The sequence below is a fragment of the Salvelinus alpinus genome, chromosome 9 (genome assembly GCF_045679555.1).
Source record: "Salvelinus alpinus chromosome 9, SLU_Salpinus.1, whole genome shotgun sequence".
NCBI lineage: Eukaryota > Metazoa > Chordata > Actinopteri > Salmoniformes > Salmonidae > Salvelinus > Salvelinus alpinus.
Genome location: NC_092094.1, coordinates 45,246,605 through 45,272,935, shown reverse-complemented (window position 1 = coordinate 45,272,935; position 26,331 = coordinate 45,246,605). Strand labels below are relative to the sequence as shown.

Here is a 26,331-nt window from a genome sequence, read left to right as displayed (position 1 = left end):
ATCTCTTCAGTAGGTCATATGATTGAGTGTAGTCTGGCTCAGGAGTGTGAAGGTGAACGGAAAGGCTCTGGAGCAACGAACCGCCCTGTCTCTGCCTGGCCGGTTCCCCTCTCTCCACTGGGATTCTCTGCCTCTAACCCTATTACAGGGGCTGAGTCACTGGCTTACTGGTGCCGTCCCTAGGAGGGGTGCATCACTTGAGTGGGTTGAGTTGCTGTTGAGTCGCTGACGTGCTCTTCCTGTCTGGGTTGGCGCCCCCCCCTTGGGTTGTGCCGTGGCGGAGATCTTTGTGGGCTATACTCGGCCTTGTCTCAGGAATGGTAAGTTGATGGTTGAATATATCCCTCTATTGGTGTGGGGGCTGTGCTTTGGCAAAGTGGGTGCGGTTATAGCCTGCCTGTTTGGCCCTGTCTGGGGGTATCATCGGATGGGGCCACAGTGTCTCCTGACCCCTCCTGTGTCAGCCTCCAGTATTTATACTGCAGTAGTTTATGTGTCGGGGGCTAGGGTCAGTCTGTTATATCTGGAGTACTTCTCCTGTCTTATCCGGTGTCCTGTGTGAATTTAAGTATGCTCTCTCTAATTCTCTCTTTCTTTCTTTCGGAGGACCTGAGCCCTAGGACCATGCCTCAGGACTACCTGGCATGATGACTCCTTGTTGTCCCCAGTCCACCTGGCCGTGCTGCTGCTCCAGTTTCAACTGTTCTGCCTGCGGCTATGGAACCCTGACCTGTTCACCGGACGTGCTACCTGTCCCAGACCTGCTGTTTTCAACTCTCTAGAGACAGCAGGAGCGGTAGAGATACTCTTAATGATCGGCTATGAAAAGTCAACTGACATTTACTCCTGAGGTGCTGACTTGTTGCACCCTCGACAACTACTGTGATTATTATTATTTGACCATGCTGGTCATTTATGACCAGGTTAAAGAAGGATTTTTAAGCCTTGAGATAGTTGAGACATGGATTGTGTGTGCCATTCAGAGGGTGAATGGGCAAGACAAAATATTTAAGTGCCTTTGAATGGTTCGAGTGTCCTGGGTTTTTCACACAACAGTTTCCTGTGCATATTAAGAATGGTCCACCACCCAAAGGACATCCAGCAAACTTAACACAACTGTGGGAAGCATTGGAGTCAACATGGGTCAGCATCCCTGTGGAACGCTTTCGAAACCTTGTAGAGTCCATGCCCCGACAAATTGAGGCTGATCTGAGGGCAAAAGGGGGTGCAATTCAATATTAGGAATGTGTTCCCTAATGTTTTGTACACTCAGTGTGTCAATAAAGCTTTTTTTTGTCAGTTACCTGTATTTGCTCAATAGTAAATACACACATATACTAAATATGTTACATTAGAGATTTTTTGGAGGAAAAAATAAAGGCATACAGCACACACATACCTCAATAGATTGATTTCTGTTGGTTATTGATGTACTCTGATGTTGATACTGTTACCATTTTCTGGCCATTAGAATGCATGAATGCATTCCCTCTCTCCCTCTCTCTTGCTGGGTTTTGGATGGAACAGTTTTCAAATATCTATTGTTGGGGGGGGAAAAATGACTTGATATGACATATTTATTTTTAAACTTTTAATACAAATATTTGTATTTTACAATGTCAGTTGTAATAATGCATGTGAACGATGTTCAGTTTTGCACTTGACTAGACATGGCCTTAGCAACACTGACAAACACATACTGGAGGTGTAAGAGCTTATACTGTTCAAAGTTGTTATTGTTCGCTAAGGAAAAGCAGATGATGAAATAAATTAATGAATAGACAATACAAGCAAATAAAGACTATCTAGCATTGTGTGGGTGAACATAAAAGGTATGAAACTCAAGTATGAAACTCAAGTTCTGGTCTGTCACCTCTAAACTGCTCACTATGGCGATATACTGTTGTACGGCACAATGATTTCCAATGCAAAATGTTGTACACATTTTTTGGGGGAACACAATCCATACTTCACTAGTTTTTAAACCATGTTTATCATGTGCTTTATCACATATTGGACATGGTATACAGCTTAAAAATATATATATGATTCTAAACCTTTTTTTTTTTTTAAGAATCAAGCCAAGGATGAGAGCAATGCAAATATCAATGTATTACATTTCAGAATAAAAACTGACATAAGACTATGATTAAAATGCTAATACACAATGATTATATCTCCAAGTAAGCTTTTGAATCAAATGCAATGCATTTACAGTAAGTCTGACAAGCCCAGGCTAGCATAACCTACTATTCAGTCTCCTACAGGTTACTACAATAGAAACAGACACTTGCACTTCAGGTGGGCTTCAGATATCTTTTTGACACAAGTTTTGTGACATAAATCTGGATATTAAACTGTACAGGTTGTGTACATTTCAGCACATGCACATAACATATTTGAATCTGAAGTCACAGTGTTCGTATGAGAAATTGTTAAAGGTCCTTTTTATAACAATATCAAGTCCTTTCAAGGTAACAATGAAGTACCATACAATGATTGTTTTCAATTAAGATGGTCAAAAAGAAACAAAAATAGCTTCTTAGCAAAGAGCAATTTTTCAAGCAATACTTTTTCTTGGACTGTCTGGGAGTGGTCTGAGCGGGGAGAGGAAAACTGAAAACTAGCTGTTATTGGCAGAGTGGTTTGGAACTCTTTCATATTGGTCTATTAACTAGACTGGCGATGTCAACAAAACAGGCTGAAATTCTAGGTGGTCTTTCAAACAGCTCTTACACTAAAAAGGCATTATAAGCATTTTCACAATTTCACAGTATTATTCCAACCTCATAGTGTGGAAATGTATATAAAACACAGAGAATCTAGTTTTTCACTGCACTGGGCATTTAAATGATGTATTACTTATTGTAACCACAATGACATGAGGCTTTTAGTTGGCATATGCCTATCTGATTCCTCCATTTGTCCTGTAAAAATGTTGTCAGTTAAGGTTTAGCACATTCAGGTAAATTAACAAACATATTGATTAGAATGATGTATTACATTCAACTCATATGACTGCAGCGAGTTCGACATAATGCACTAAAAAAGAATACTTAATCATAGCAAATTGTGTACACATATGCCGAGAGATGTCCATGAATAAAGGAAAATAAAAGATGCTTCCTTAGAAAGCAGGTGTAATCATCAGACAAACATTCTCAAGTCTCAACCACAATGGACATATAACAAATCACTGAATCACACCATTTCAATGTCTGCTCAACTTTAGCCATTGGTGAAAGAAATCAGCAAAACACAGCTAAAGTTCCTGGTTGATAAGGCAACAGTGGGAGAGAGAAGTGGAGAGACCGACTCTCCCATGGATGGAAGTGTAGATGGCGGAGAGCCAGTAGCATTGAGTGTGTAAACATGAGAGTGTACACGATTTAACAACAGGACAGCATCTGAAGCAGTAGTCTGTACTGTCTCTGAGAGACCTTGCAGGAGAGAAAGAGCTAAGGCACAGCAGCACCAGTGTCACTGCATCCGTGCTCATTTGGCCGCAGTTGTGCAGTTATGAGGTATCGTTGAGGAGAGGTCTGGGACGGGGCCGAGACAGAGGCCATGTCAAAGGAATGGACATGGGACCTCAGAAGGTCTGGGTCCACGTTCCCAGCTCTAGCAGTTGGACTCCTTCTCGTTGACGGGGAAGTAGCCTTCCTTGGTGGGAGGGCGTCTCTGACGGAGGCTGTCCCCATCGCCAGGAAAGATGGCCAGCAGCTTCTCCTGCTCCTTCTTGGTTTTAGGTAAGTCAGTGGACGGTGTGGTCAGGATTGTAAAGCGCTACAGAACAACAGAGGAAATAGACAACAACTATTATAGATGCTTTATTGTCACACACCGGAAAGGTGCAGGACATGATTGGTTTGTTATATTGGTTTGTATTGATTTCTAAGTTACAGTAGCTTAAGCCATGACATGAGACAATAGCAAACAGAGGGGAAAGTCAGTGGGGTTAAGGGGTGAAACAGTGGGTGGTGTGTGTGACTTACCTCTTTCAGGGTGCCTTCCACAGAACACATTTTGATGACCACCCAGAGGGGAACACAGAGCATGGAGGACAGGGCCAGGAGCCAGCCCAGGCAGTAGCCCCACCAAGGGTACACATACTCATTGTTGTACTTCAGAGGGGTGTACTTGATCAGGGAGAAGGCAAAGGTACCCTGCAGAGGCAAATAAATGCAATCAGTTGTGTCTCCTTGACAGTCACTGGTTGCTACGTCCTAGGTTGAGTCAAAAACATTTTTTTTTGCATTGATTTAAAAACAACAATACTGACTTGCTTTCATTTGGGTCTTATCCTCCCTTTGAACCTTTCCCACTTTCTACAAAATCTCTGTGAATTTGATTAGTCTAGCTGTGCAATGTCAGATGCGTTTTCAATAGTAACCACCAGTGGGCACCCCTCAGTCAAAAGACATAACAGGGTTTAGTTCAGAAAAAAATGACTCACTAAGCAGGTAGCAGGAGTGAAGAACATCCAGCAGTATTTGATAATAGGTCCGGGACGGTAGCCAATCATGTCCTCAATGTTGTCATAGAAACGGTCAGCACCTACAGGAACAGCGGGGAAAGAGAAGAAGAATGAGGCAGGAGTCCGCAGCGGACAGATAATCATTAAAGTTTCAAGTTTTATTAGTCTTATGTACGGGATACACATGGTATACACTGAGTATACCAAACATTACACCTTACTAATATTGAGTTGCACCCCCCGCACTTTTGCCTTCAGAACAGCCTCAATTCGTCAGGGCATGGACTCTACAAGGTGTTGAAAGCGTTCCACAGGGATGCTGGTCCATGTTAACTCAGTTGTGTCAAGTTGGCTGGATGTTCTTTGGGTGGTGGTCCATTCTTGATGCACACAGGAAACTGCTGAGCATGAAAAACCCAGCAGCGTTCCAGTTCTTGACACAAACCGATACGCCTGGCACATACTACCATACCCCGTTCAAAGGCACTTATTAAATATGTTGTCTGCGCCCATTCACCCTCTGAGTGGCCAACAAACACAATCCATGTTTCAATTGTCTCAAGGCTTAAAAATCCTTCTTTAATCTACACTGATTGAAGTGGATTTAACAAGTGACATAAATAAGGGATCATAGCTTTCACCTGGATTCACCTAGTCAGTCTGTCATGGAAAGAGCAGGCGTTCCTAATGTTCTGTATACTCAGTGTACACATCCAACGAAATGCTTACTTGCAGGTTCCTTCGACATCGCAATAAGAAATAAGATAAGAATACGAACATAAAGGAAATGGTTCAGTAGAATCAATTTTTTTTAAATGGTATAATACAGGTAGGCACAATTTATAGTCCAATATTTACACGTGTTTTAGGGAAGTGGGAATTTGGGTGCAAGGGTTTATATTGTGCAGTAATCACAATAGAAGTCTGGTAGCAACAGTTGTGATGTGTGTAGAATTAATTTATATATATATGTGTGTGTGTGCGTGTGTGTGCATGTTTGTGTGTGTGTGTGCATGTTTGTGGATGTGTGTATGTCTGTGTGGGTGTGTGCGTGAGTGAGTGAGTGAGTGAGTGAGTGCATGCACTGTAAACCCCAAGGCATTTTTTACTCAAATACTTCTAGTAAGTTGAACCACAAGTAAATGAAAAGTCATTATTACTTAAAATGCTTATGTGGTACTGACTCAAAACTAAATAAGTCACATCAACTCAATTTAAAGTTATGATAACAAATGTACTTTTTTTCCCAGCATGCTCTGCTGCAGGTAATTAAAACATATATTTTTTTTATATCTGTGTTTTTGCTTGTGCATTGAATGATTCTAAACTAATAATTCTAAAGTAACCCAATCATTTAGCTAGATTGTCTTGTACCTTTTACTGAAATGGTTGTTCCAGTTTTGGCCTAGGTAGTCTCCGTCCACTGTTCCTAACACTGGCAGTCATTATGAATGCAGATTGCGGGTGACAAAAAAATAAAAACTGTTGGATATCCTAAATCTGTCTGGATTCCAATAGGAATTATACATCATTTTGCAAGTCAGCATAATGTGGATTGCAAAATTCTGGTACATTATCCAGAAATTACAGTTGGAAGATTCCTGGAAATCCTTCAACCAGGATTTTTTTGAAAATCTGGGAATTTTGGGAAAAGTTACTGAAATTTTGCAACCCCACTTGCAGGCCTGATGTGGCCTGTAAACCATGAGTTTCAGGCCACTGTATTAGGGTAAAGCTAGACCTCAATATAAGGCCTTATGTGTCACACCCTGGCCTTAGTATTCTTTGTTTTCTTTATTATTTTAGTTAGGTCAGGGTGTGACATGGGGAATGTATGTGTTTTTGTAGTGTCTAGGGTGGTTGTATGGTTTAGGGGGTTAAATAGAGTAGATGGGTTTGTGTTTAATATAGGTGTCTAGCTGTGTCTATGGTTGCCTGAATGGTTCTCAATCAGAGACAGATGTCATTAATTGTCTCTGATTGGGAGCCATATTTAAGGCAGCCATAGGCACTAGGTTAATGTGGGTAATTGTCTATGTTGTACGTTTGTAGCCTGTGTGTGCACTTACGTTATTAGCTTCACGATTCGTTTGTTGTTTTGTTTCAGTTTGTTATAGTGTTTGTTGTGTGTTTTTTTCCCCTTTCTCTACAATAAAAGAGAATGTATTTTGCACACGCTGCGCCTTAGTCCACTTTCTCTCAGCAAGACGATCGTGACATTATGAGACACTGTATGTAATGTACACTGAGTATATCAAACATTAGGAGCACCTTCCTAGTATTGAGTTGCAAAAAGCAGGTGTTCTTAATGTTTAGTATGTTTGGGTGTATTGTGATAAAGAGTTTAATTATAATGATAATATTTGCCTAGGAACTCACTTGGTGGAGGCCACCGGTCTGAAAATAAACTAATTCTGCAACCATATCTCTGTCACTAACAAATGCAGTTATGGGTGATAACTGTACAATTCACTCGAAAAGGCAATGCACCCTGGGAAATGATATTGGAGGCATGGCTTAGATGGGGCGCTGCTCAACATTTTCAAACTGGCACAACTCAAATCTTGACCCCCTACAGGGTCACAGTGACTATCGGTTTGAGTAACGGCTACAAAATCACTAAGTAACTGTACCGAGATATATGGAGTGCAACAGGTTTCCTCCAAGGTTTTGAGTAACGACAGCACATTAAGGTTTACAGTGTGTGCGCTAAGGTGCAGAGAATCAAAGCAGGTGGTCAGTCCAGTTCAAGTGTTCTGCAGTTTGATGGACAGTAGATAGAAAGTGTCTCTGAGCCTGTTGGTATCAGACCTCATGCTCCGATATCGTCTGCCTGATGGTAAGGGACAGAACAGCTCGTGGTTGGGGTGTGTGGTGTCCTTGATGATGCTGCGGGCCTTCCTCAGGCACCGTTTCGGTACACAATACTAATTTGTAACAGCTAACTGTTCGCTAAAAGTAGTATCAATCTCATAAAAAAAATATATAATTCAAAGCGGTCTAATAATATCACATTCAGCCAGTTGTTCCTCTCCCAGAGGCCCTTTCACTTCCATTAACAGCAGACTACTGCTGGAGGGCAGAGGATGGCTCAATGAAAATACCCCCTTTGTCATGTTAATGTGCCCCTCAATGCATTCCCACATAACTTGGCTAAACACTCACCATAAATCCAAGCAATGCAAACAGTCTCAAAGACAGCCACAAAGAGCAGGCACGTCCCGCTGGCAGCATAGTAGTCAAAGAGTTGGAAGACGTACATGCCTCCCTGGAGAGAGAAATGTGTTACGGCAGGGCAGCTAGGGACACGTTTTTCTATTTCATCGTCCCATGCCACCTCCAAGGCCACATGTAGAACAACATGTAGACTATGTGTTACGCCTCGATCACGCCGACAGCGTCGTTGCGTTTTGGTCCACCAGAAGTACATTCATTTCCAATGGATCGCTGCGTTTGCCTTGCAGCCTTGCATTGCAGAGGCAGTTGCGGTGTGATTTATCAAACGTACTCGTCAAACTGTGTGCGCAGACGGACGGCTTGACAGAAACGGTAGCAGAAGGTGAATGTTGAACTTTTGCTGCACACATATCCAGATGATTGCTGCATACCATTTTGCGCAACAACACTGTTGGTGTGATTGAGGCGTTAGAGAGGCTAAACATCATGCATAGAATAAAGGTTCCCAATTTGAGTATGTGGCTCTTTTTCTTAGCAACTTTCAGTTCACGTGACAATGTGACATTCTCCATCTGTAGCTCAGTTGGTAGTGCATGGCACTTGGAATGCCAAGGCAGTGGGTTAGATTCCCATCGTCCACCCATATGTAAAATGTATGCACAAATGACTGTCACTTTGGATAAAATATTCTGCTAAATGGCGTATGTTACAAGAAACAAATCCCTAAATGAAAACCTTTGGGATTTCATTCTTGCTGCATATTCCAACTCCTCCTGAGACACCCGTGGAGAGTTGGGGTCAGAGCCAGGGTCAGCCATTTTACCAGCGTCCATGAACCAATCGGGGTCCTGGGTGGCATTTTAGGCTGTGACCTACCTCTGTCAGCATGATGAGACCCATGAGGAAGGAGACAACGGCCACCGCCAAGATGAAGAGCTCTCTGCGGTTCTTACGGCGAAAAGTTTTAGGGTACATGTCCACCATGGCCGTCACAAGACTCTCCACACACACAAACTACAGCAGTGGAGAGAACAGAAGGGATGCTGTGTCACTGATTTAAAAAACACCACCGTGGACATTGTTAGAGCAGTGTTTACAAGCATATTGTGTGTGTGTGTCAGAAAGAGAGTTAGTGAGTAAGAGAGAGAGAGAGAGTAAGAGAGAGTGAGTGAACGAGAGAAAGAGAAAACGAGAGTGAGCAAGAGAGAGAGAGAGGAGACAGAGTGCTACTCTAGCCTCACCTGGCTGTCCAGACCCAAAAAGACGATCATGATGAAGAAGAAACAGGCCCAGAGAGGAGAGAAGGGCATCATAGACACTGCACGGGGGTAGGCTATGAAGGCCAGACCAGGACCTGGTACAGAAAGGGTTAATACAGGTTTACAACAGGTCATTACAGAATTGTCATCAAGGGAGCAGGACTTTGGATCCACATTGCAACAATGTCTTTCACCCGATTGTATTGTGAAACTACTAGGTTATCTTTGGATTCTCTGAACATTGAAAGTTAACTTTAAAGATGAACATGTCATTATCATGGAAAAGCCATTACAGCACAGGTTCATAAAGTGTTTTTCTCTTGAACAGTGTGCGAAATGTACTGTACAGTCAATAGCTTCTTAAGTGGTGTGCAGCGTTTCTACTAATTCACATACCAAAATGTATTGCTCAAATGTACGTAAGTACGTCAAATAAAATACACGTTGAATTATGAAAAATGATGACCATTTCCCCAATGATGAACTGTCAAGAAAGGTCTGTGTGTCTGTTAAAAATGACTACCAACCAGATTCTGCCACCTCTGAGATGGGCACGTTCTGCTCGTAAGACATGAAGCCCAGGATGGAGAAGATGGCAAAGCCTGCCACAAAGCTGGTCCCACTGTTCAGGAAGCATAGCGCCAAGCAATCTCTGTAACCCCAGAGAAGCAGTCATCAGCCAGGCATAGATACCAGCCATAACAGATATACTGTATGCATGTCACAGTAAGAATGAACAACTTCAAAGATAAATCAATACCATATTGTGAAACAGATACTGTACAAAATACAGATAAAGATACAGAACAAATGCTTCTGACCACCTGTTATTACCTTACTAGGTTATTATTAGGGTGTAAAACAGAACAAATCACGTATCAGTCTTAGATGGTTATGCCATGGATCATTTAGCTATTTGATTTAGAATATTAGAATCCCTGTAGGTATGCCCCAAAAATATTTACAAATTATTTGATACCCTTTTTTATTTAATTGAAATGCATTGAATAGCACATTTATAAATGGCAAAATGTACAGTAAAAAAATAAATCACAAGGAATAAGGTTTTGAAGTGGGGGCGGGACGCAAAAATATACTTACATACACTACTGGTCAAAGGTTTTAGAACACCTACTCTATCAAGGGTTTTTCTTTATTTTTACTATTTCAGGAACTCCTTCAAGACTGTTGGAAAAGCATTCCAGGTGAAGCTGGTTGAGAGAATGCAAAGAGTGGTCAAAGCTGTCATCAAGGCAAAGCGTGGCTATATGAAGAAGAATCTCAAATATAAAGTATATATTGATTTGTTTAACACTTTTTTAGTTACTACATGATTCCAAATGTGTTATTTCATAGTGTTGATGTCTTCACTATTATTCTACAATGTAATAAATAGTACAAATAAAGAAAAACCCTTGAATGAGTAGGTGTCATAAAACTTGTGACCGGTAGTGTACTTCCATATTTTTTTAAAAACCGGTACCAAGTTACCTTCAGGCGAGTCACATGACACTTGTGGGGGTAGTAGAACAACAAGAACAAAACACGTTTGTTTTCCTGAGAGTCTAGTGGGGTCATGTTAGTTTGTAGCCCAAACGGTTTGGATGCTACAGACAGAAGTTGGCACATAGTGTACTGTACCAACTTCAGATGAGTCCCATGGGGCTTGTGGGGGTCATAGAGCAAAACGGAGAACACCATCGTGTCCGTTTGGACGCTACAGACGTTTTCGTGAGAAGACCAATTTTCGGGATGTCTCCTGGTCTGACAAACAGCATTGTAGCTCTGTCAATTTCCAGCAAAGATTCGGAAAGCCGACATAGGTGGATGAGGTGGATTGAGACGCAGCTGATATCGCTAGCTTAAATAAACAGATTTTTATGGGGATTTTTTTATTATATTAATTAGATTCACGCATGGGTGCGTCAATCAACTCTAGGGGGTTTAAGATAGAGATACATCTGCTTATTGTTGGCTGTCAGTCATTTCTGACTAGGGTAAGTAGGTGTAGGTGTAAGCATGTGTTCTGAGGTGAGCCCTGACCTGTAGCAGTTGTTATTGTACTTGTTGTAGCTTCCAAGAGCAGTCAGACACCCCAGACAGATGGCATAGGAGAAGAAGATCTGAGTCCCTGCATCCATCCATACCTAGAAAGAAGAGGGATAAACCATACCAATGCCTTTTCATTTGCTGGCAGAAACCATGGCCTTGCTCCTGGCTAATACCTTTATTTCTCTGAAGCACGTCACTTTAGTCAAAGACAGCTATAAACCCCTTCCGGTGAGACATTTGGTGTGTACATATGACCTACACCTTCCTCATTCTGTGGTAAAACCTGTCACCCCATTTCTCGTCACTTATGTGACCACCCACCATGGCCACCCCCCAGTATGCTGGCTCTCCATCGCTGTGGCTCCCCAGCGCCAAGTGTGCTACTTTTCCACCACAGACTCTGTGAACAACCAACACAACACAGTTCCAATTTGAATTAGGGTGCCCTTTGTTCTCCCTATTCACCAAAGTCGTGCTCAAGCACTGAGGGCACGTTTCAGTCAGCTGCCTAGCAGCCAGGAATACTTCTGTCTGTGTCCCAAATGGCACCCTATTGCCCATGCAATGCACTACTTTTGACCAGGGCCTATAGGGCTCTGGTCAAAAGTATTGCACTTTATAGAGTGTGTGTTGCCATTGGGACACAGCCTTTGATTAAGCTAGTCCAGTGCAAAGACACAAGCGTAGGCCCCAGCCACTAAGGCAGACGTTCCCATCATACAGACAGCTTGTCTCTTCCTTCAACACAGGGTTATATTCATCCATAGAAGACCCCTGTGGATTGAAGAGGTCACTCCTTTGGTTAATGGGTGGTTGTGGTTGTGAAATGTCTCTCTATCTATCTCTCGCTCTCTCTCTCTCTAGGTAAGTTAATTAAGAACAAATTCTTATTTACAATAACGTCAGGGAGTGAGCGCAACACGTATATAACACACAAATAGGTTAAGCAACATCATCCAAACAAACAGTCGAAAAATACAAAAAAATCACGGTCAGTAAAACTCTCTCTCTCTCTCTCTCTCTCATAACCAGATGAGAACTAGCCTAGGAGCTGTGCTTGCTGACCACATTCCTCATGCCGGTGTTCATGAGGCATTTATCACCCGTCCACTCTTCAAATATTCATAGGGACTGCCAACTTTACAGATTCAGTAATTCTCTGGCTCAGCATTAGTTTGAGAGACAACGTCCTCCTGGTTTTTCCAATGTCATGTTCTTCTCACGATCAGACATGTTTTCATTTGTTAATGATCAATCTCGATAATCTTGATAACAGTATTGGTGATATTGAGTTAGTTCTCTGAAAATGCTAAGCACAGCATAACAATCACTTCAACAGCTCAACTAATGAAATGAATAATTAAGTGTTCAAGTTCTACTGTATGTGGCCACACATATTGTCATCATAAACTAGGGACAAGAGGTGTGACTGTGAGAGGGGTTTTATTGCTGACAGGCAGAGGTCAGAGGAACACTGGGTAAGTCAGTCTATAGGGTTATTGTGTCAAGCTGTTGGGTTTTCCACTTCCCACAGTGATGGTGTGTGTGTGTGTGTGTGTGTGTGTGTGTGTGTGTGTGTGTGTGTGTGTGTGTGTGTGTGTGTGTGTGTGTGTGTGTGTGTGTGTGTGTGTGTGTGTGTGTGTGTGTGTGTGTGTGTGTGTGTGTGTGTGTGTGTGTGTGTGTGTGTGTGTGTGTGCACGTGCGTGTGTGTGTGCACGTGCGTGTGTGTGGACAGTACATGTACCTGTGGATCTGACAGGCGGCTCAGGTCTGGGTAGAGGTAGAACTTGATTCCTATGAAGGCTCCAGGCAGGGTGACCCCTCTGATGAGCAGGATAGACAGCATGATGTAGGGGAAGGTAGCTGTGAAATATACCACCTGAGGGGGATGGAATGGGAAAGGGAAAGGGGGATACCTAGTCAGTTGTCCAACTGAATGAATTCAACTGAAATGTGTCTTCCGCATTTAACCCAACCCCTCTGACTCAGAGAGGTGCAGGGGGCTGCCTTAATCGACATCCACGTCATCGGCGCCCGGGGAACAGTGGTTAACTGCCTTGCTCAGGGGCAGAATGACGGATTTGTACCTTGTCAGCTCGGGGATTCGATCCAGCAACCTTCCGGTTACATGCTGCTACAGTATGTACAGTACAGGACAATACAGCACCAAGGGTCACATATGGGTTAACCAAGGGTCTATTAATAACAAAAAGCAAAAGAGTCAATGAATGGTCTCTAGTCATCTCAGCTATCACGTTAACTGCCAGAATTCAAAAGGACCACATATCCAGAGTACTTGGCTGTCCAAAGGTGTGAAGCAACATTGCGTAAATGCATAGAAATGTCCTGAAAAAGTGACCTGACTGACCAGGAACAACTCTTGGTCATATTCATTGCCATAGACTCTGATATGGACTGTTTCAAATCTAAGAGACTATCCTGTAAGAAACCCTTTCCATATAACTTCGCTGTTAAGTGGAACAAACTACCACAACAACTTAAAGCTATGCCGACCAGAACTTATTTTTAAAAGTATGTCAAAAGCTGGCTGATGACCGAACCATAGACCCATTTTCATGTCTGTATCTACAGTATGTAATGTATCAAAGTCTGCATCTATGTAATGTATTGCACCATGCACTTTAAGGGTCCACAATGGAAATAAGTCATTGACTTTATTGTGTAATCTCTGTCAAGTTTTCCAAACTTTGCATTTTTGTAAAATCAATCAATGAAGTGCCCAGAGGTTCTTCCTGGTCAAAAACTGCATTAGGGAGGCTCACAGAGAGAGGATGTAGAATAGAGCCCTTTACCTTTCCAGTGGACTTGACTCCCTTCCAGATACAGAAGTAGACTAGTACCCAGGCTATTGCCAGACACAGCACCAGGTCCCAGTTGAGAGATCCTATATGATCTATGCCAGAGGAGATACGCAGAACCCTCCGTCTACACACACATGCACGCACGCCGGTGCACACACACACCAACACACACACACACAAATATGAGATGACTGTCAGTGTGATCATTATTTAGACATGAATATCTAACATGAACACTAAGCTCTGATATTACAGCAATAGTAATGTTGAAGCTTGTTAACTATTTACATTAGGGGGGCATATCATGTATAGTATTTCTCAGGACGTCACACAGCCCTCCAATTCAGCCTCAAGCCAGCCTGTTTTCGTATTCAGCAGTGCTACACTAGTTGGCAAGACAACGGCCATTTGGCTGAGGAATAAACAGTAGGCCAACCAATCTCCTTAAGGAGATGGAGAAACAATAGACTCTAAGCAGCACTTACTCCCAGAACTCAATGACAGGAGACGTGGCGTTCAGACGTGGCTGATTGAAAGAGCCATTCCTCCTCTGGAACTCCATGCAGGAATCTGAGAACAGAGATGCATAACAAGTTCACACACACGTTTACTGAGGACACCGGCTATGGTTTTTCTAGGTAACCCAACTCTATTGTAACGTTACGTAAGGCTACATGAGACATCAAGTAGTCAGGGATGTTTCTGTGTATGGTGGCATTTTGGACTTTTCCTTATTCAATCTTGTTCCGAGGGCAACTCTGTCTCGAGGGCAGAAACACTTTGAATGTTTAGGCAAATACGATCACTTAAGTTGAAGTAATCCGAATTGGTTAGGGTTGGTTTAGGGGTTGAGTAACATTCGAACCAGCAACTTTGCCTGTGAGCTTTCATCATACCAATCACATTAGTTCTGCCTTTAGGCAGAGCTTCAACGAGATTGAATAAGGAAAAGTCCACTGAGTGTATGGTGGATCTCTGACCTGTGTTCCATGTGTTGTTGCAGGAGGCCCAGGGCAGGTCCCAGGTGAAGGAGTAGGACAGGTAGAAGATGGCCCAGGCCAGGACGATGATGTAATAGAAGTTCAACAGAGCGACAATGACTTGTGTGGCATAGCCCACTCCTGCAGCAAGGACAAAGGGGAGCATTGTGTCATGGCTCCACCTGTCACCAGAGGGCGGCAGAAACCGTCCTAGAGACATTAATGACACTCAGGTTTGTTCAATTTACTCATTATGATTTCCCTGTTAAAATAGGTGTTTTCTGTTGTCCTTTGTAGAACCGTGAATTGTTTCCTGAGTGTGGTTGTTTCCTGAGTGTGGTTGTTTCCTGAGTGTGGTTGTTTCCTGAGTGTGGTTGTTTCCTGAGTGTGGTTGTTTCCTGAGTGTGGTTGTTTCCTGAGTGAGGTTGTTTCCTGAGTGAGTTTTTGAGACTTAGTGTTTGTTGGTTTCGCCCAATTGTGCTGTGATCCTGTTGCTACCGTTTCTCAGTAAAGTATTATGTTTATCCTTACCCACTGATTCCTCGTCTGGTCTCTTCTCTGCACCTGGGTCCAACTTTTTTTATATGTAACTAGGCAAGTCAGTTAAGAACAAGTTCTTATTTACAATGACAGCCTACCCCGGCCAAACCCAGACGATGCTGGGCCAATTGTGTGCCGCCCAATGGGACTCCCAGTCATGGCTGGATGTAATACAGCCTGGATCCGAACCAGGAACTGTAGTGATGCCTCTTGCACTGAGATGCATTGCCTTAGACTGCTGCGCCACTCGGGAACCTTACCACATCACACATTGTGGTTAGCTATGATAATGCCTTTTAATGCCACCATTTCTCACCCGGTAGCCTATCTGGCTCATGTGTAAAGGTCTACAGTCATTGTCCTTATTGGGGGCCAATTGAATGACTGAAGCGTTGGATACTTGGAAGTCTGGAAGTCTGCCAGTGTTGTTGGCATGCCAACCGTAACATCAACCTCCTGCTACTATCCTACAGTACATACTGGGAGACACGCATGCACAAAAACACACACTTACTGTAGATCATTCTCAGAATTCCTTCTCTTATTCTATATAGTAAGCAGACATGCCCGGGTGTAGCTACCTTGAAAGGCATTCCTATACAGTGCACACTAAACAAAATGAAGTTCTAAACAGTATGTGAGAGGAGGATCACCTTCAAACAGTGGAGTGATCTTCCTCCAGCAGGTAATGCCTCCCTCGCTGGTGAACTGTCCCAGGGCTGTCTCCAGGAAGAACACTGGTATCCCACAGGTGAACAGGAAGATGAGGTAGGGGATGAAGAAAGCACCTGTTTGATAGAGGGGGGAAGGAGAGAAGTTAACAAGGTGTTGTCGCATGTGTTAGAACTCCACTGTGATATGAGGTCAGGTGACATAACCAAACAACAAGGACGCAGCATTTCAAGGCTGGACACTAGAATGGTAGTGTTCCAAAGGTACTTATAAATGATACCTTGATTTGTGCAATTTTTTAAAGTCAGCATCCGACATATCCATCGCTGGGTGGAATATCCAAATAATGTTAAAATGTTTATCACATTTTTCAGAAAATGTCAAGTTTGCAGTTATCTTCCCGCTAACCAAGCTAGCTAGCTAATTATGAAATTTTCCAAATTTATTAGAATTGGTAGCTAGACATATAGGCCTACTCACTGGCAAAAACTGGTTGAATCAACATTGTTTCCACGTCAATTCAACCCCACAATTCTATGTGATGACATTGAATCAACGTGGAAAAAAAGTTAAAAAGTCAGCAATGTAAGGGAATGTCATTTTCTTTTACCCAACTTTTTACCTAAATCCAATGGCAAGGTGACATTTTGTATGATTTCGAGGTGAATTATCGTCAGTTGACATCTCAACCAAATGTAAATCAAAACTAGACGTTGAACTGACATCTGTGCAGAGTGGGTATGCATCAATACCTTTTTTCTGATGAAATGATAAAGTATCTTCACCTTAAAGGTCTAGAGACATACAAACTATCAAGTAATGTACAAACTATTAAGAAACTCAGAACTACTTTGTGCACTTGAGAACAGTTGCTCCAGAGAAGGAACAAAGACAACCTTAGTCATCAGCAGAACTTTGACCTGGGCAAGCCCCCGACCAGCTTGACATCAGAGTATCACATACCATAGCCCACCCAACAATACAGTAGGACAGCCAGTAAGTATTTATCCCTAATTCCACAACATATTGGCATATAACATTTTTTTTTACGTAAAAGAGCAATTCCAAAGTATTCAGCCTGTTGAAAAACGTGTTTTAATTAGTGTCTCCATAATGTTGTTGGATATAACAAATTCAATTAAATTAGTGTTGACCTTTTGACTTCTCTCATCTTGCCAATCCAAACAGGAGTGTGTTGTTTGCTACTATTGGACTTCATGTTTAACATGTTTTGAGTGTTGTCTTGGCAGGCAGCACAGAAACATAAATACATATCAATCTAAAAATAGCAATTGTTACCCACAATCTATTAGGAGGATTTATTGCTGAACAACTATTTACATACCTCCAAATGAGCACTTTTGAGGTTTTACGTCACTACTCATCCTTTAACAGATTCCATGCCCTTCATAATTCTTTATAGCGTTAAAGCACAATGTACTCAAAGGCTCCAGTGCCATTTAGGTTTATAACAACAGGCTTTGGGTCAGTTAACATCAATATAGTAGCTAAAATTATAATACATCTACAATATGAACTGTCACTGTTGTTCCTGATCAATAGTACTGAAGTAGTACTCAATTATGTACCAATAATATGAACAAAATGAGGTGACATGTTGTCACTGAGCACTGTGATGTTAACACCCACCTCCTCCGTTCTTGTAGCACAGGTAAGGGAAGCGCCACACATTGCCCAGTCCTATGATCTCCCCGGCAACAGAAAGGACAAACTCCACCTTGTTTCCCCACTGGCCCCTCTCCTTCATCTTCTCATCGCTCTGCGGCACAATGTCCAGCGGCCGACTGTGGTCATTGGAGGGGTCCATCTTAGGCAGGCTCTCCATGTCGCCTGAGGAAGCAACATGTTAAAGTGAGTGGAGGAGAGGATAGACACCGGGAGAGTAACACTATTGTACATCATTATATAGGCTAACCCCACAGCCTAAAGTCTTGCATTGACTGTGTAGTTATTGTGAGCAGGGGAGGGGTTTCTGTGTATCTTTATCACACCACTCCCAGATCAACTGGCTTGTCATAAAGTAAACACAACTTCACAGTCCCTAAGCCTCCCTGGGGACAATCTCCTGGAAATGAGGAATAGGGAGAGAAAAAGGTATTTGAACGTGGCTCAAGAACATGGGGCTTATAGGGGGCATTGTATGGACTCAAACTATAAGTTATGGAGACTCCTAAGACAACAGCATGGAATACTAAAAACAAAGGCTGTGCATGCATCCCCTTTGAATGTTTGGAACAAAGGTCAAGCAGCAAGAGGTGTGAGACAGGGACGAATTCCAAGACTTTCTGTAGTTCTCACGGGGGATTTACGGCAGGCACGAAAGTGTCAAACATGAAGTGGTGGGAAAAGTACCCATTTGTCATACTTGAGTAAAAGATACCTTAATAGAAAATGACTCAAGTGAAAGTCACCCAATAAAATACTAATTGAGTAAAAGTATTTTTGTTTTAAATATACTTAAGTAACAAAAGTAAAAGTAAAAGTACAAATCATTTCGAATTCCTTATATTAATCATAGCCAGGGACACACTCCAACACTCAGACAGTCCACCAGATCAGAGGCAGTAGAGATGACCAGGGATGTTCTCTTGATATGTGAGTGAATTCAACCATTTTCCTGTCCTGTTAAGCATTCAAAATGCTTTTGAGTGTCAGCAAAAATGTATGGAGTAAAAAGTACATTATCTTCTTGTAGTGGAGTAAAAGTTGTAAATAGCAAAGTAAAGTATAGATACCCCAAAAAACGACATAAGTAGTACTTTAAAGTATTTTTACTTAAGTACTTTACACCAGTGCAAAACATGCATAGTCACATTGACATGTCATATATGCCACTCTGTCTCTCCCTGAGACATGGGTCCACGGCTGTACGAGCTGGACAACTCGTAGCCGGCCAAAGTTCAGGGCCAGTGATGCTGAAAGAGTTTCTCTCTGTACAGGAAACAGGCAGCTCACTGACCGTGCTCACTGCTGTCATGTCTCATTAACAAGGCCTCTTGCTGCCCTCTCTCTTGCTTTCTCTCTCCCGGTTTCTCTTTCACTCTCTCTCTCTCTCCCTTTCTGTCTCTTCTTCCCCCTCTCTCACTCTTTCTCTCTCCCCCCTCGCTCTTTTCCTCTTTCTTTCTATCTCGCTATGCCACTCTATCTCTCTCTCTGCCGCCCTTCTCTCTGCCTCTCTCCACTTTGGCTAGTCCAGTGGCCCCTCCTGTCACAGATCAAACCAAACAAATTCATGTTGAGTTTAGGTCTGCAACAACAGGAGAGATGGCTACCCCGCTGTGCCAGAAGCCTTGAGAATGTGCTCTCAGCTCAGCCTCTCGCTGGCAGAGCAGGGTGGGGTTGATGGGATGGAGGGGAGAGAGCAAACATTTTCTGAGCCTGGGCCAAATTGTGGCCAGCGGTAAAAATCCCTTGTTTTCAGAAGGTGTTTGGTGGGAATGAAGGCTTGGCATCATAAAGGACTGGAGACCCTTATTGGCCAGGGCTTCTTTGTGCTGCTCTGAAGGAGAGCAGAGCTCCAGGCTGCCAGGAAGCCTGATCACACTTTACGTTGGTTTTCACAGGCTCAGTGTGGGCCAAGGTGGCAGTGTGAGCCACAAGCGAAATTCCTTCACACTGAGATCTCTCCAGACTCCAGTCCAGGGGAGCAGTCCACACTTATTTTTAACTAGGTGAGAATAAACATTTGCCACATTATTTGTAACAGGACGGGACAGAAATAGCCAATTTGCAGATAGATGTTTACAGAGAAGCTAGGGGAAGTGTGGGCTGTGAGAAATGAAGACCAAGACTGAGGAGGACTGAGCATGCCAAGCCTCAAGCCAAGCCACTGGGCCAGCGTTCACGTCTCTCATAAAGGCCTGCACTATAACAGACTCACTGACTGACTACAGCGGGTAGTCTACTGGATAACACTCTTTCTGTCACCATACTGATGGAAAGGCACAAAGCTGCTTTCCACCCATTAGTCATCACTTTGATGATCAAAACACAACACAATATAGCGAAACGATGTTAGGGTTTCGTCATGGTTTATGTTTAGGAAACAGTTAGTTATTTCAATCATAGATAGACCATAGATGGAGGAAGGACTTCATATTTCAGGAAAAACTACAACTTTAAAGTGTTATGTCACTAATAATCAAAACCCTTAAGTAGAGTCCGATCGATATATTGTTTCACCAATATATCGATATGGGACAATAATTCCACGATATTCGACAAATATATTGTTTCTGCTTTATTATTATGGTTAGGAGGCTAAAACACTAGGTTACCACAGGATAGCGACATGTCGCCTTCTCAGCAAAACCTCTCACAAACCTAGCCTGGGTCCAAATCTGCATGTGCTTCCGAAAAGGGAATACAGCTGTGAAGTAGCACAGAGCCATGAAGGAATGACTGCTCAGCTGCAGTGTTTTTCTCGTTTATCGTCTAAGGAATGAGCGTTACACCGAAGCCTGTACTCTGGAGCGGGATCGTGGAGGGAGGTGGAGGGAGGTTGGAGGTGGTGAGTCCGTCATGGTCTGTGTCACAGCATCATCGGACTGAGCTTGTTGTCATTGCAGGCAATCTCAGCGCTGTGCGTTACAGGGAAGACATCCTCCTCCCTCATGTGGTACCCTTCCTGCAGGCTCATCCTGACATGACCCTCCAGCATGACAATGCCACCAGCCATACTGCTCGTTCTGTGCGTGATTTCCTGCAAGACAGGGATGTCAGTGTTCTGCCAAGGCCAGCGAAGAGCCCGGATCTCAATCCCATTCAGCACGTCTGGGACCTGATGGATCGGAGGGTGAGGGCTAGGGCCATTCCCCCCTAGAAATGTCCGGGAACTTGCAGGTGCCTTGGTAGAAGAGTGGGGTAACATCTCACAGCAAGAACTGGCAAATCTGGTGCAGTCCATGAGGAGGAGATGCACTGCAATACTTAATGCAGCTGGTGGCCACACCAGATACTGACTGTTACTTTTGACCCCCCCCCCCCTTTGTTCAGGGACACATTATTCAATTTCTGTTAGTCACATGTCTGTGGAACTTGTTCAGTTTATATCTCAGTTGTTGAATCTTGTTATGTTCATACAAATATTTACACATGTTAAGTTTGCTGAAAAAAAAAGCAGTTGACAGTGAGAGGATGTTTCTTTTTTTGCTGAGTTTATATGCCTAAATTGGTTTTAGGTGGTTTGAACAACCAGTTCATATACACTGAGTATACAAGATGTTAAGAACAGCTGCTCTTTCCATGACATAGAATGACCAGGTGAATCCAGGTAAAAGCTATAATCCCTTATTGTAGAAAAGGCTCATGGAGTTGGTGGAAGAATCCTTTAATTCATGGCCACTTGCTCAGCTGGGCCAGGGGCGCTTTAATTAGGTCAGGTGGAAATGTCCGACAGATCTCAACTCCATAAAAGGAGGAAATTGCCATCGCCCGATCTCACTGCTTTCTCTTCCTTAACTCCGGCTAATCCAGAAGTTCTGTGCGTCCATGAATCCAACCTGTTACTTTTCATCTGAACCTGTCATCTGAACTATCTGTTGCGATCGGGAGAGCAGGCCATGAGTTATTGTTTATAGTTATTACCGCGGAGCACGGCTTTGAGGGCACGCTTCAAACCTATTGTGTAATGTAAATGGTCAATGATCACGGCCCTGCAGATCATCACAGGCCAATTATGCCATCGATATATGGTTAATATGTAATGAAATGACATGTACATATGAAGACAAGCTTGAAAGGGTGAAATATGAAACGTCATTGTTTGCTGAACTGATCAATTCTGATATCAGAGTGACGGGGTTTATAGATTGAATAACCGATCACTGTTTGAATTATTTGTATTATTATTCTCATGATTATGATAAATAGTTACGAGCCTAAATGACTCAAGGATGATTCCTATTGACTTCTTAATGAACTGGATTGCTGAATTCCCTAATTATGTTAATAATGAATGATTGTTATGATTTGATCTTTGTGATTATGAATTTGATTGGATACATGTTATTCTGTTTCCTTTGATATGCAGCACAGACAGACTACTCAGTAAATATACCACTTTATGGTTAAAGGAATTCCTGCCTCAGTCTCATCCATTCCTCTGTCACCTGACACGTGACCACCTGTTCACCTTCACTGTCAGTCATCCTACCTGTCCAGCTACCCACACAGATTCCACTAATCTTTCACTTATTGGTGTCACTTGTTGAATCCACTTCAATCAGTGTAGATGAAGGGGAGGAGACAGGTTAAAGAAGGATGTTTAAGCCTTGAGACAACTAAGACATGGATTGTGTATGTGTGCCATTCAGAGGGTGAATGGGCAAGACAAAAGATTTAAGTGCCTTTGAACGGGGTATGGTAGTAGGTGCCAGGCGCACCGGTTAGTGTCAAGAACTGCAACGCTTCTGGGTTTTTCACGCTCAACAGTTTCCCGTGTGTATCAACAAAAGTCCACCACCCAAAGGACATCCAGCTAACTTGACACAACTGTGGGAAGCATTGGAGTCAACATAGGCCAGCATCTCTGTGGAACGCTTTCAACGCCTTGTAGAGTCCATGGCGTGACCATTTGAGGCTGTTTTGAGGGCAAAAGGTGGGGGGGTGCAACTCAACATTAGGAAGCTATTCCTAATATTTGGTCTGCTCACTGTATTTAACAAAGTCATGACATTGCCGATGCTTGTTTATTAGGAGACCTCATAACATAATAATACTCAGTCAATCAGTGAAAGACTCGCTGACAGACGACAGACTGTAAAGTCTCCAAACATCAGGTTTATGCACATGTTAACTTTTAATGTTTGTACAGTGGAAAATGCCAAACATGATCACAGTTACCTGGCATACAGTATTCTAACATGCTGGAGTAATGTAGCACTTTCAGATGACCTGGCAGGTGTATTGGATTTCAATGCTGCATCCCATTACCAAACCCATTTAAAATGATAAAAAAGTTGCATGATTTAATATTTGATCACATTATTCAACAAATCTGTCTGGAATTATTAAACTTTTTATGTAAGACTTTCCACTGTATGATGGTGATACTGTACATCAATGTTCTCTATTCTCCAATATCTGAGTACCATTGTTGGTTCGCGATAAGTTAAGTCAATACTAAAAGTACCAGTCAAAAGTGGACATACCTACTCATTCAAGGGTTTTTCTTTATTTGGACAATTTTCTATATTGTAGAATAATAGTGAAGACATCAAACTATGAAATAACACATATGGAATCATGTAGTAACCAAAAAAGTGTTAAACAAATCAAAATACATTTTAGATTCTTCAAAGTAGCCAACCTTTGACTTGATGTGCTGCATCAGATGACCTGGCTTCCACAATTACCCGACCTCAACCAAATTGAGATGGTTTGGGATGAGTTGGACCGCAGAGTGAAGGAAAAGCAGCTCTTTCAAGATTGTTGGAAAGCATTCCAGGTGAAGCTGGTTGAGAGAATGCCAAGAGTCTGCAAAGCTGTCATCAAGGCAAAGGGTGGCTACTTTGAAGAATCTCAAATATAAAGTATATATTGATTTCTTTAACACTTTTTGGGTTGCTACATGATTCCAAATGTGTTATTTCATAGTTTTGATGTCTTCACTATTATTCTACAATGTAGAAAATAGTACAAATAAAGAAAAACCCTGGAATGAGTAGGTGTGTCCATACTTTGACTGGTACTGTAGATCTGTGTGAAACCCCACCATATTGAATGTGATCAAAATGTACTGTCAAGGCACAAGTTCCTGGATCAGTTGAGGACACAACCAAGTGAAAACCACCAGTGAAAATGTAAACTATTAAATTGATTTCCAACACAGGATCAGGTCTGCTAGAAGGGCCCTGTATCATAGAGCAAAAAAGCAGAATGTTTTAAGAACCAGAAAATCAAGAACCAAATTCAAAACTATTACTAAAAATATTACTGTACTGAATCTTTTTGTGTGCCCATAACTCTGTCCGTCTGACAGAACAAAACAATAATATTGTAGATCGGTCCCATTTTCCAGAAGAGTGCAGCAGCTTAGGATGGGCAACATACAGAGAATAACTTCCCCTGTGGCTCTGACTGCATCTATTGTGGTAACACATTACATATGGATGATCTCACTGTATTCCTGTTGAGTAATTATGCAGTTACTCTAGCCACAATATTATATCAACAATATTGTTGCTAAGCTACATTTACTAAGCTACAATACAGTAGCTTAATACTTATCTTGTAATTACATGATGGATTTGGGGGATGGTCCCGCTTTAAAATAACTACTAACTTATAAATGCTTTATATAGCACATAGTCTTCATAAGCATGGCATAAACCCAAACTATCTGTAAGCTTGTCATACGGTGTAAAGGGTGTTTAAAGGGTGACATAACATCTCATTGTGTAGGGTGCATTGCCAAATAAGACACAACCCAATTTAAATGGAACTCTAAAGACAAAAGAGCAAGGTAAATCATGGATGCCTCCAAAGTTATTAATTAGCCACGGTTAACCAGGTCAGTAGGGGTTGTTAATAACCATCCCTATACAGTAACACATTTTATTTGAAATGGTTTAGATGTTTAATGCATTTGAATGTGGTCATCAAGAGAAGAGCTGTCAACCTTCACTTCATAGAGTATGTCCATGACTTGAATATCTTGAAGACTGGACACGTTCCATGGACAATAGCTCTACTCAATAGGGTAGACATCTAGACTATTCCCAACGTCAGCTGCAGTTTTCAACATTGTACAATCAGAAAAACGCCAAGTAATTTGTCACCAAATGCCCTAATAAGGAAGCATCACCAAACCAGATGAGATATCTTCATAAAGACAAACCAAGCATGAAGCAGAGCCAACATCTAGGATTCCACAATACTCACAGAATATTCATTTAACTTAACCATTCAACAAACTTATTTTTAGAAGAGCCAAACTCATGCCAACCTTAAATAAAAAGCAGGAAATATGTCACTGTAATTGTGCCTAATGCTTTCATCAGTACAGATGCATGGGAAAGTAAGCATTTTCTTCACCCAGTGGTACTCACCTTTCATAGTAAAGACAGTCTGATGGTTCGAATGTTTAGCCAGATATTGGCCTGTTGGTGTCTAGGTTTTACTATATAACGTGCATGGAGGGGCGGGGGATCTCGGAAACTCCAAACTTTAGTTCAGCCTTCAATGAGCTTCTCGTTTACTTTGCTCTGCACCCTCTTCTATCCCCCCTCCTTTGGTCCCATTCAGAAACCCCCACACACTCTCTCTCTCTCACACACACACCCACACGCTCCATGCAGCACACTAGAGGTCTGTGCCGTCTCAGTGTGGTGGGCCGATTGCATAACCTTCGACACACATTCTCACAGGGTCTCTCTTTCAGCCTATACACTCTATACCTATACACTAGAAATGAGGGTACAGTATCGTTCCCTGGGGTACAAAAATATCAAAATACACATAATGTACCTCCAGAGGTACACATAATGATCTCACATGGTACTGTTCGATACCTTTTAGGGTACATACAGAGTATAATGGTAAATGTTTGTACCCCATATTTTGAATATAAAGGTACAATCACACTCACTTACAAAAAATGGGTACAATGTGAAGGTACATTTCTGTTTCCCAGGGAACAAACTAATTTAGTGTATCCTCAATATACTTAAGAATACCCAACATAAAGTGCAATTAGGATTTTTTTGCCACCTGAAGGGAACTAATGGCGTTGTCACTGAGGTGGTACCCGAAAAATGATCATCATAATATCATATATGCTCTACTGCAGGTTGATTAATGAATGTGTTTTTGCATATACATTGATTGAATTATTGATTGATTAATCTTATGCTACACAAAGATAAATAATATACATTTCTCAACTCATCCAATCAGTTAGTTTGATTTTTTACACCCTTTACTGAAATGGTTGTTCCAGTTTAGACCTTTACAGGCTTTGTGAAGGCAGGTTGTGGGTGAATAAAAATTCAAACTGTTGGATATCCTACCTCTGGCTGGAATACAATAGGAATAATTACAAATCACTTTGCAAGCCAGCATAATGTGACTTGCAGGCAGGGTTGCACATTTCTTGTAACGTACACAAACATACCGGGCTTTCCAGAAATCCCGGTTGGAAAAGTCCAGGAAACCGGAGAGAATAAGCAGGAATGCCTTCCAGCAGGATTTTTTGAAAATCTGTGAATTTAACAAGCCTACTTGCAGGCCTGATGTGCCCTGTAACCTGTGAATTTCAGGATGTTGTATTAGCGTAAATCTAGACCTCATATTAAGCCTTAAGAAATATTTTATATATTTTATAATTTCAT

General features: G+C 42.1%; 1 protein-coding gene across 1 annotated transcript; it reads right to left on the bottom strand.

The window, feature by feature from the left end:
- Positions 1 to 1,576: 1,576 nt before the first annotated feature.
- Positions 1,577 to 25,212, bottom strand: LOC139530184 (sodium- and chloride-dependent GABA transporter 2-like). The gene is made up of 15 exons (XM_071326356.1): positions 25,051 to 25,212; positions 17,630 to 17,830; positions 15,961 to 16,095; positions 14,768 to 14,908; positions 14,273 to 14,357; positions 13,779 to 13,911; positions 12,710 to 12,844; positions 10,957 to 11,060; positions 9,441 to 9,565; positions 8,896 to 9,008; positions 8,531 to 8,668; positions 7,643 to 7,745; positions 4,457 to 4,557; positions 3,996 to 4,166; positions 1,577 to 3,786 (listed from the first exon to the last, which is right to left on the bottom strand). The coding sequence occupies exons 1-15, from the start codon at positions 25,055 to 25,057 to the stop codon at positions 3,622 to 3,624; spliced, it is 1,857 nt and encodes a 618-aa protein (XP_071182457.1). The 5' UTR covers positions 25,058 to 25,212; the 3' UTR covers positions 1,577 to 3,621.
- Positions 25,213 to 26,331: the final 1,119 nt, after the last annotated feature.

What these genes read in the sequence shown, in the direction of transcription:
- LOC139530184 (XM_071326356.1), bottom strand. An exon ending in TACAATAACAACTGCTACAG is followed by an intron (nt 9,566 to 10,956) that starts GTCAGGGCTCAC and finishes CTGGGGTTACAG; the next exon opens with AGATTGCTTGGCGCTATGCT. An exon ending in TTGCATTGCTTGGATTTATG is followed by an intron (nt 4,558 to 7,642) that starts GTGAGTGTTTAG and finishes CTGTTCCTGTAG; the next exon opens with GTGCTGACCGTTTCTATGAC.